At 49.0% G+C, this 11,611-nt stretch overlaps 1 protein-coding gene across 1 annotated transcript in view; it reads right to left on the minus strand.

Moving 5' to 3' along the window:
- The window catches only part of SOS2 (SOS Ras/Rho guanine nucleotide exchange factor 2), a 55,804-nt gene extending 45,319 nt beyond the window's left edge, over window positions 1–10,485 (minus strand). The window contains exon 1 of the mRNA XM_083167160.1: window positions 9,892–10,485. Within this exon, the coding sequence (XP_083023286.1) occupies window positions 9,892–9,978 (87 nt within the window). The 5' untranslated portion in view covers window positions 9,979–10,485. The remainder of the gene's footprint in view (window positions 1–9,891) is intronic.
- Window positions 10,486–11,611: the final 1,126 nt, after the last annotated feature.

Genomic DNA, 11,611 nt, shown 5'->3' on the forward strand with positions numbered 1-11,611 from the left:
GAAGTACCTGCGGAAGTGGGGAACCCCCCCCCCCCCAACATTGGGGTGTGCTGTTTAACAACAATTCCCAGCAAGCCTCCCACGCATGCAGGGACTTGGGAGAACCTCAAGTCCCAGCATGTGGGGCATTAAAGGACCCGCTGGGATTTGTAGTCCCCTGCATGCTTGTAAAAATAATTAGAGGTGACGGTGCCATAGAGACCAATCAGATCCGGTCTGTTATTTCTCTATTGCAGGGCTGGGCAACACCGGCCCTCCAGATTTTAATGAACTACACATCCCAGGATGCTTTGCCTTAGTTTTGTTATGTGGCCATGCTGAAACTAATGCAAGGCATGCTGGGATGTGTAGTTCATTAACATCTGGAGGGCCGGTGTTGCCCAGCCCTGCTCTATTGCATGATAAAAAAACGACAGACAGCTGTCGTTCACTGGCATCACCCGGACCACCACCAAACATGCTGCCGATGTTGTCAGATTTGACTGCATTTTCAGAGGACAGGGGGTCATAATGGCCCACGGGGGCGTGCAGCGTTAACAATACAGTGTGTACATACAAGACGATAATACAGTTACCGATATCAATATCGTGCATATCGTTAAGAAGTATCTCAGAGTGTATATCCAGCTGAAGGATAACCTCTGTAATTGTGCATTCAGTAACGCTGCGTCTTACAGTCAGTATTCCTATCCTGGACATTATCATGGTTATAGTGGCATTTTTAGAAGTCATTATTTGCCTGGATATTGCAGGATATTATAAAGACGTTTTGCACAAGTGATGTATTCCTTTCCTGGATATTATAAGGCATTTTACACAAGTCAGTGAGATACTCCATTTATAGATATTATAAAGGTGTTTTACACAAGTGAGATACTCCATTCCTGGATATTATAAGGCGTGTTGCACAAGTGAGATACTCTGTTCCTGGATATTATAAGGCGTGTTGCACAAGTGAGATACTCTGTTCCTGGATATTATAAGGCGTGTTGCACAAGTGAGATACTCTGTTCCTGGATATTATAAAGGCGTTTTACACAAGTCAGCGAGATACTCCATTCATAGATATTATAAAGGTGTTTTACACAAGTGAGATACTCCATTCCTGGATATTATAAGGTGTTTTACACAAGTCAGTGAGTTACTCCATTCCTGGATATTATAAGGCATGTTGCACAAGTGAGATACTCCATTCCTGGATATTGTAAGGCGTGTTGCACAAGTAAGATACTCCATTCCTGGATATTATAAAGGTGTTTTACACAAGTCAGTGAGATACTTCATTCCTGGTTATTATAAGGCGTGTTGCACAAGTGTGGTATTCCTTCCTAGACTGTCACAAGAACGAAGTCAGGAAACAGACTATTCTGTGTGTGTGCAGCCACAGCAAGGTCAGTGGCAGAGTTTCCAGGAAAGGGTATAATGTATGTGAGCAGCAGCAGCAGTGTGGAGACGCTGGGGCATCTCTGTGCTGGCATAGAGAAAGTACAATAAGGGCACATTAAGGGGCGACAGAACACACACGTCTGTGTCTCCTCTCACAAAGTAACCAGTACTGTAGGGGAAATGTTTTCCTTTCATATAAGAGTTCCAGGTCTCAGCACACTGATCAGAGCTGTCATTTAACTCTGGTCTATTTGGTCAGAAATAGTCCTGCCAGACTCCCATGCCCCAGGCAACACAATAGTAACAGAGGTGTACAGCTATTTACAAGCCAAGTGTAGTCAGACACTTGCTGCAGGTGTAATTGCAGAAGGGTCAACAACCACTTCAAAGCAGAGAAGAAAAGAGTTTGTAGCAACAGACTTGACACATGTCTGTCATACCCACTATACTGAATACAGCACCTACAGTATATACTTATCCACTATAGGGAACACCAGCACATCCAGTAGTAGTAGTACGTTTATTTATAAGGCGCCACAAAGTGTCCGCAGCGCCGTACATAGCAAAAAAAAAAAACAGATTACAAGGTAACGCACAGGGTGTTTTGATAAAATACAGCATAAATAGGGGTATAGCTGGTAGAACTAAAATCAGCATCAGTTCTGAAGTAGGTGTCGAAATTGTCGAGGAGACTGAAGATGAAGTAGAGGAAGGGAAGACCCTGGCAGGAGCACAGGTGAGGTAAAGAGGTAGGGTGAGTACGTGAGGAAGGAGGTCCCTACTCATAAGAGTTAACATACTAAAAGGAGGTGGGTGGACGAACAAAAAACAATAGGATAAGTAGGAACTGATGGGAATGGAGGCAGGATAGGAGGATCAAAAGAGGTTAGGAGGAGGGATAGGCTAGTCGAAAAAAGTGGGTTTTGAGGGAGCGCTTGAAGGAGGTAAGGGAATCAGAAAGCCTGATGGGTGGCGGGAGGTTGTTCTAGTGCAGGAGGGCAGCGCGAGAGAAGTCTTGGACACGGGAGTGGGAGGAGGTGATTAGGTGAGAGGTCAGTCGGAGGTCAGCGGCAGAGCGAAGAGGACGGGAGGGAGTGTGGATAGAGATCAGTGAAGAGAGGTAAGGAGCGGTGAAGGAGGAGAGAGCCTTGTAGGTGGTGGTGAGGAGTTTAAAGAGAACTCGGAAAGGAATGGGCCAGTGAAGAGATAGACAGAGGGGCGGAGGTAGAGCGGCGGGAGAGGAAGATGAGCCTAGCAGCAGCGTTAAGAATGGATTGGAGAGGTGCGAGGCGGGTGAGAGGTAGCCCAGAGAGAAGGATGTTGCAGTAGTCAAGGCGGGAGATGACAAGAGAGTGAATGAGAATTTTGGTCGCGTCAGTGGAGAGGAATGGTCTGATGCGCGAGATGTTGCGTAGGTGAAAGCGGCAAGACTGTCAACCTAATGCTTGTGTCAGCCTAAGCTGTGCCAACCTTTAGTCTACCCAATGTATGTTGACTTTTGTGTGGTCGACCCAATAACCTATACCCATATGTGCAAAAACAGAAAATGAATTATTTCACCAGATGTAATAAACCCAAACATAATATATCTAGGGACATAATTATTATCAGGTCATACACCCAATAATGATCATTTCTTATTGCTTATATGCTCTCAGATGCATAAGGAGCCTGCCTCTGCGTTGTGCATGCCATGTCGTCACTACTTCTGTGCACGGACCATTTTTTTTTGGATGATAATCAGATTGATATCAAGCGAAGGCGTTCCTTGGTCTTAATATGCAGAGGACGTCTCACCTCATCGCAAGAGGCTGATCAGCGCACTCAACACAAATTAGAGTCACCACCAATTTTTAAAGGAACGGTAGTGACAAACCCCGAAAGCTGAATTTGAATAATGAATTATTATTATTACCTAGGTTTGTTTCCTTCACAGCAGCAGCAGCGCCTTGGCCTTGGTCCACGTACAAATACCAAACCTATGATCTTATGAAAAGAGACCAAAACGTGGCCTCGGAACATGATGGAACCAGGAAACGCTGCATTATTGTGATTAACCCTGACAGGAGCCAATCAGTGACGACTACAAAATAGCTGGAGACCAGGTAGATAAGGACAAAGCAAAGAGACCGCAACAGGTATTCCAGCTGGGCGGTACCTGGACACGCGCTACGTCCAATCCGGGTGTCAGCCATATTGTTATACATATACATTCTCTAAGACGTTAGATGTGCCGAGCCTAGAGAGGCACCGAACCCGAAGCGTGGAGCGCGCAGCAAGCCCTGCGAGGGTACGCGTTACCCTAATTGGTGGTCCATGTCGACATAGACACCCAAAAATTTGAAAAACACATGACGACTTTTCATGTGTCTACTTTTTTTCAGAGACTCTTTGATAAAGTCCCCACCAGGGATGTAACGGTATATGGTCACTGGGCCGACACACCAAAGGTCGACATACATTGGCTCGACTGCTAAAGGTCAACACATGAAACAGGTTGACATTCTCAAGGTTGACAGGGTTGGAAGGTCGACACAAGCATTGACAGTGTCTAGGTCCTTGATGGCGAACCTTGACACTCCAGATGTTGTTGAACTACAAATCCCAGCATGCTCTGCATCAGATTTAGCATGGCCAAATAACAAAACTGAAGCACAGCATGCTGGGATGTGTAGTTCAACAACAGCTGGCGTGTCATGGTTAGCCATCAAGGGTCTAGGTTGACATGTTTTTTTTTTTTAGCCGACGAGCGGTATTTCCTGCCCTAATAGTGCGCCATAGCGAGGCTCCGAGCCATGTGAGGGGACGAGGTTCAACAATACGGTGTCCATGTTGGCTTCCAGGACAAAACAAGGTAGAAAACCAATGTCATTCTATTGATTGTTGACCTAGACACTGTTGACCTAATGCTTCTGTCGACCTTGAGCATGTCGGCCATGTCAACCTAAGTCATGTTGATCTTTGTGTGGTCGACCCCAATGACCCATACGCGATGCAGGAACACTATAATTTATGGGTGCCGTAATCACAGTACAACACAGTACAGTAAACATTACAGTTCCCAATACAGAGACTAGGGAAAGAGGAAATAGACTCGAAATGTTACGGAAGTTCCCAATAATATTACTACACTCAAAGGTAAAGAGAAACATCTGCTCTATTTATGCACAAACAAGATACAACTAATAATACAAACAAAGCAAAAGAAATTCCAGACAGAAACAAGGGGAAAGTCTGCACCCAAAGCACTATGTGCGTCGCAGCTCCCGGAGCACCGGGACATAGCTGCAGGCAGCGATACTGTGTGAATCATTGTTTCCTAATGCAACCAAACTCCTAAATAACTAGATGGAACTTATATAGCCAACACACAGTTCTTACGGGTGATTTGGTATTCGTGTCATACCTATATTGTCAATATACATTAGGTCAACCTGGACAATAGGTCAATATGTGAAAGCTCAAACGGGTTCAAAAGGTCAACAGTTATTGTTTTTTTCACTTTTGATACATTTGGATGGTATATGGTCGTTACATATAAAAAGGTAGACATACATTGCGTCGACCACTGAAGGTCGACATGGCTTAGGTCGAAACGCCTACGGTCGGTATGGATGGAAGGTCGACACAAGCATGTCAACAATGGCTGGGTCGACAGTCAAAAGGTTAACATGGGTTTTTCACTTTTTTTTTGCAGTATTTCATGCCCTACCATTTACTAGGGCATGGAGGAAGAACAGAATAGTGTGCCGAGGGGATGCGGTGCCCATGTCGACATTCGGGACAAAAAAGTGAAAACCCAATGTCGACCTAGCCATTGTCAACCTAATATGTTTGTGTAGACCTTCCAGGCTTGTCAATCTTAGGCATGTCGAACTATTTCCCGTGTCGACCTAAACCAAGTCAACCCAATGTATGTCATGTCATGTCATATGGGGGGGGGGATTTAATGTTTCTCGTTATTTCCGATCCGTGGAAATAGCGGCCGTTTTCTCGCAGAATAGATACAATTTGCATCCATCTATTCAATTTTCTTGATTTTTTCCCCCTCGATTTTCTGAAACAATCCCACAATCGTAAAAGTCTGGGATCCACGAATTCACGTCTTTTCCCACGGGAACAGAGACTAATTCGCAAAGTTAGCGCCCGTTTCCGCTTATGCAGATTCGACTTTTCATAGAGTTGAATCTGCAGCCGCGAATCCTGTTCAAACGCGGCTGTGATTGAAGTCCCGTTATTTCTGCGGATCGGAAATAATGGGAAACACCGAATACACCCCATAGTATTTAAGAAGCGACACTGGTTTGTAATCATTTACCTGCATTGTCTGCTACTGTCCCGACAGTATAACAGGCTGTTTCCACAAATATAAGAGCACAACACAAGTTTAAAAAAAATAATAATAATGTAAATGAACTAATTAAATTTCATAGCATATTGAGACCTCAGTAATGAGGTGCGAGTCAGCTCCTGCCAGCCGCTCTAGCAATGGACTCGCACAGTTATCTGCATGGATTTTCGAGACAAAATCAGTTAAGTGATGTGGGACAGGTACATGGAGGTGATGTATTCACGGGAAAGAGGTTTTTCAATTTGCAGATAAGAGGTAAATGGTCTTATGTAAGGTGCGTGAATTCTGTAATTATGTAATGTGCGCGAATTCCGGAGTATGCCCATATTTTTAAAAAGGCAATCATTTACAAGGCATAACCAACCTGGGTTTGCCTTGTAATTGATTGCCACTTTAACAAGATGGGTATAATGTACTCACTGGAATTCCCCCACAGACTGCATCTCACAAAGACTATTATACCCCTTTGATATTGCAAAGTCTTAAACCAGGCATGTCCAGCTGTTGTGAAACTACATGTCCCATCATGCCTTGCCACAGTTTTGCTATTAGGGAATGCTAGAACTATTGCAAGGCATGCTGGGATGTGTAGTTTGACAACAGCTGGAGGGCCATAGTTTGGCCATGCCTGCCTTAAAACCTGGTCACCCATTTTACAGATGGGGACCTGAGTTTATCCCTACTTATAACCTGAGATGAATTGCCGAGTTGGTCTACCAGGGTTATAAACTAGTGTTCACTCTAGCACCCGCTATCTTTGAAAACCCATGCAGTTCCTGTTCCCTGCCTGGGGTGTCGCTGTCTGCTGCTGTGTTTCTAGCACAGGACTGGCTTGCCTATCAGTGCTGATATACAGACCACACTGTGCTAGAAGCACTACAGCAGACAGCGACACCCCAGGCAGGGAAGAGGAACTGCATGGGTTTTCAAAGATAGCGGGTGCTAGAATGAACACTATAAACCGTGGTGCTTTACCACCGCACCTTGACCCGAGTCCATACGTAACCAACTCGGTAATAACCCGGGTCCGAGGTGCGGTGTGAAAGGGGTATCACATAAGCCCCAAAGTGTTTATCCCTGATTTTTACAAACTTGAATAAAAACCAAAGAAACATTACTATAAAACATTTTTCCGTCCCCCAAAATGCAGAAAAGAATTTAATTTGTTGAAATACGCTTGCTGTCATTTTTCAACCATTAATAAGAGTGCAAAAATCACTGACTGAACACGGTTTAAAATCTATTCGGACTGCCCCAGTGTAATAGACTCATCCTCGATACAATTTTCAGCTGCTTATTGTCCTCCCCCCCTCCCCAAATGAATACAGAATTTGAGTCCATTTTGTAGAACATATACAGTATATAGACCGTAGCAGGCGAACTGTGGCGCGTCAGCTGCTGAAGAACTACAAGTCCCATGGCCTGCCGTAGGCTATCTGCCTGTGACTATTACAAGCACATGAACACAAGCACATGTAACAGACTATTGCAAGACTAGAAAGCAAGGCGACGGACTGAGAATGTAATGGTTTCTATAAATGGATCACAAGCCTTGAAAGCAAAAGACAGTGGATCACTGCCATAAATGTCCTGCTGTATCTCATAAAACAAACAGCATCAAACCATGCAATAAACCTGCAGGATTCCAGTGTCTCTGCGATAGGGCCCTAAGTCTGGTCAGCAGTGAGCCCAGAACACAGCAATGTGTAAACGACCGACCAGTCAGTCTTTGCCTTGGAAGAAAATAAATCTACATTCGCCGACACAAGGTTGCAAACTCGCCCTAAATTCCCATCATCAACCAGGCTCGGATCCGAAACACGGAGCAAGAGGTCAAGTCAGGGCTACTCCTTAACGCACACACACGGGTGACCTGGGTCGTTACCCTTCTCACCAGACATCTATCAAGAGATCACTTGGGACAATAGCGCTTGGAGATGACATAATCTCCAAGCGCTATTGTCCCACCCAATCAAATCATTTTAGATGTAACCCGGGTCACGCAAGTCCCGGGGAAAATGCCTGAAAGTGAGCAGGGTCCAAAGACATAATAGTAGTGTTCATTCTAGCACCCGCTATCTTTGAAAACCCATGCAGTTCCTCTTCCCTGCCTGGGGTGTCACTGTCTGCTGTGCTGTTTCTAGCACAGTTTGATCTGTATATCAGCACTGATATGCAAACCAGACCTGTGCCAGAAACATCACAGCAGACAGTGACACCCCAGGCATGGAAGAGGAACTGCATGTAGTTTCTCTTTCCTGTCTGTGGTGCTTCTAGCAAATTGTGGTCTGTATTTCAGCACTGATATACAAACGAGACTTGTGCTAGAAGCGGAAAAAAAAGGAGGATAGATTTACTAAAGCTTCTAAAAATGGAAAGTGAGAGTGTAGTCCATAGCAACCAGATTCTATTATTTTCTAGAATGCAATAGGTAAATGAAAGGTAGAAGCTGGTGGGTTGCTATGGGCAACCCTACTTTTTTTCCTTTTTCTTAGACGCTTTAGTAAATGGACCCCAAGACAACCAGGCTCTACAGGAGATCTTACGATCACTATAGTTCCTCATGGCTGCGATATCCTCTACTAACCGGCCACCTTGGAGTGTAACAGTCTGGTCCGTCATCTTCTTACCGCCATTACAAACATAAACCAACTCCAAAAGTCTCAATTCCTGACACTCATATTTATCAAAACTAGGAGAGAGAAATAAAGTACCAGCCAATCAGCTTCTTCCTTACAAGTTATGGGCCGTTCACACTACACGAATGACGGAATGATACACTGCACAGCCACGCATACAGTTTCACCTGATTGGCCGACTGTCAGGGCGCGCAACTATGTGTGCACACACTTGACAGCGATACTTCAATATGGGAAACCGTCATACCCTTCTAGTGTGTACCCCCTCTAGGAGCTGATCGGCACTTCTATCTCTCACAATCTTATCTCTCTCCACGATTTGATACCGTAACTACCGCACTTAAGCGGTGCACACACGGGGAGATGAGCGTTCTGAGTGATGCTAGATCGCTCAGCACACATCGCTGCACAGCGATGTGTCAGTGATGTTCCGCTGAGCGATCCCTTAGTGACAACACTGGCCCTGACACCGACGATTAACTTGATTTATCCAGCATGCTGGATATTAATCACCAGGGAGATAGCTAACAAAACTGGATACTGGTATTGCAGGCAATGTGATGAGGGCCCTGCTCGTCACCTCCCAGCCAATGCACAATATAATCCTTATATACAAAAGTGGATCCTCATTATACTGCTCAACACCCATGTCCGTTGCGCTGCAGACAACTCAGCATCAGGAACACTCTTCTCTATGCACCTAATGCAGGGCTGGGCAACACCGGCACTCCAGATGTTAATGAACTACACATCCCAGGATGCTTTGCATTAGTTTTGCTATGTGGCCATGCTGAAACTGATGCAAGGCATGCTGGGATGTGTAGTTCATTAACATCTGGAGGGCCGGTGTTGCCCAGCCCTGACCTAATGCGTCTCTGCGGACACCTCAGGATTCCCGGGACACCCCCCACCATTGTATCTCTGGGGCTGTGTTTGTGTATCCTGTAGGTTGGTGACCATTATGGAACTACAAGTATCAGCATACCCTGCCATTACCATTAGCCAGACATGCATATTGTGAGGGGTTCCCCATACGTGACTCCTCACCCTCAGTCTAGTATGACCATAGGAGGTCCCTATAGCAAGCACCCTAGCCAGAAGCCCAAATAGTCAACCTGCGGCTTACCGGCTGTTGTAGAACTACAAATCCAAGCAGCCCTTGTTCCTCAGGGCATTTTAGGATTTGTGGTTCCACAGAACCTGGACAGAAAACCTACATAATTATATACAGGAGAACTACAAGTCCTAGCATGCCTCCCCAGTTAGTGCTGGTTCCAGAGCTGGAGGACATAGGAGGCCTTCAAGTCCCCAAATCCAAGGCATGCCCTAGCCATGCAAAGACTCCCATGACATGCTGGGACTTTTGGTTCCACAGCAACAGAAAGCTCTACAATGCACAGAAGGTTGGCAGTGGCTGCTCTGCAGCTGTGGTGGAACTACAAATCCCAGCATGCGGTACCATGCAGCGTCAGACAGGGCATGCTGGTACTTGTGGTGCACCCAGGCCCCTCTCACCTTCCGCAGGGCCGGCACGAAGAGCCCCCGCCACTTGCCGCCGTTCTCCTCGCTGAAGAAGTCGTAGCTGTGCGGTGTCTGCTGCATGGTCCTGGCCTCCTGGGACGCCGTCACCCCCGCTGTCCGCCTAGCACAGGCCGGGGCAGGGGGGGGCCGCTCAGGCCGCAGCCCCGGAGCTCGCCGCTGTCCGCCCGCAGTGTGTGTGTGTCCGGAGCTCTGCCGCCGGCATATCCCCCCGGGAGCACAGGATCCCCGGCCCACTGCTGCCGCTACATGCCGCCGGGCTGTCAGCGCTCCCCCCGCTGCCGCATGCCGGGGGCCTGGAGGCCGGGGCGGGGGGTGATGGAGGCCGGGGGAGGGAGGGGAGCTGCCGCTGCTTGTGCTGCTGGGATCCGGCGTCCTCAGGGGGACTCTGTCCTGCAATCTCAGCCCCGGCTGCCCTCCCACTGCCCCGCACCGACGCCACGGAGCATGCCCGGAACCTGGGGGAGGGAGGCGGCCACGGGCGGGAGGAGGAGCCGCTCAGCAGCCTCCCAGCAGGGAGCGGGGGGGATCGGGGACTGTGGCACAGAGGGGAGCAGGGACTGGGGATCCGGGAGCAGGGGAAGAGAGAGCCGGGATACAGGGAGCGGGGACTGGGGGAGCCGGGACACAGGGAGCAGGGACTGGGGGAGCCGGTACACAGGGAGCAGGGACTGGGGGAGCCGGGATACAGGGAGCGGGGACTGGGGGAATCGGGATACAGGGAGCAGGGACTGGGGGAGCCGGGACACAGGGAGCAGGGACTGGGGGAGCCGGGAGCAGGGGAAGAGAGAGCCGGGATACAGGGAGCAGGGACTGGGGGAGCCGCGATACAGGGAGCAGGGATTGGGGGAGCCGGGACACAGGGACAGGGGAGCCGGGACACAGGGACAGGGGAGCCGGGATACAGGGAGCAGGGACTGGGGGAGCCGGGGTACAGGGAGCAGGGACTGGGGGAGCCGGGATACAGGGAGCAGGGACTGGGGGAGTCGGGATACAGGGACTGGGGATACGGGATACAGGGAGAAGGGACGTGTGATCCAGGAGCAGGGACTCAGGTGATGGGAAGGTGGGATTACAGCACAGGGGAGCCGGGACGCAGGTGATGGGATGGGGGGATTGCAACACAGGGGAGCCGGGACTCAGGTGATGGGATGTGGGGATTACAGCACAGGGGAGCCGGGACGCAGGTGATGGGATGGGGGGATTGCAGCACAAGGGAGCCGGGACCCAGGTGATGGGATGTGGGGATTACAGCACAGGGGAGCCGGGACGAAGGTGATGGGATTGGGGGATTACAGCACAGGGGAGCCGGGACCCAGGTGATGGGATGGAGGGATTACAGCACAGGGGAGCTGGGGCCCAGGTGATGGGAAGGGGGGGAACACAGCACAGGGGAGCCGGGACCCAGGTGGTGGGATGGAGGGATTACAGCACAGGGAAGCTGGGACCCAGGTGATGGGATGGAGGGATTACAGCACAGGGGAGCCAGGACCCAGGTGATGGGATGGAGGGATCACAGCACAGGGGAGCTGGGACCCAGGTGATGGGGAGGGGGGATCACAGCACCCGGGAGCCGGGACCCAGGTGATGGGAAGGGGGGGATCACAGCACAGGGGAGCCGGGACCCAGGTGATGGGAAGGGGGGGATCACAGCACAGGGGAGCCGGGACCCAGGTGATGGGAAGGGGGGGATCAC

This window comes from Crinia signifera, chromosome 12, assembly GCF_055691185.1.
Source record: "Crinia signifera chromosome 12, ASM5569118v1, whole genome shotgun sequence".
NCBI lineage: Eukaryota > Metazoa > Chordata > Amphibia > Anura > Myobatrachidae > Crinia > Crinia signifera.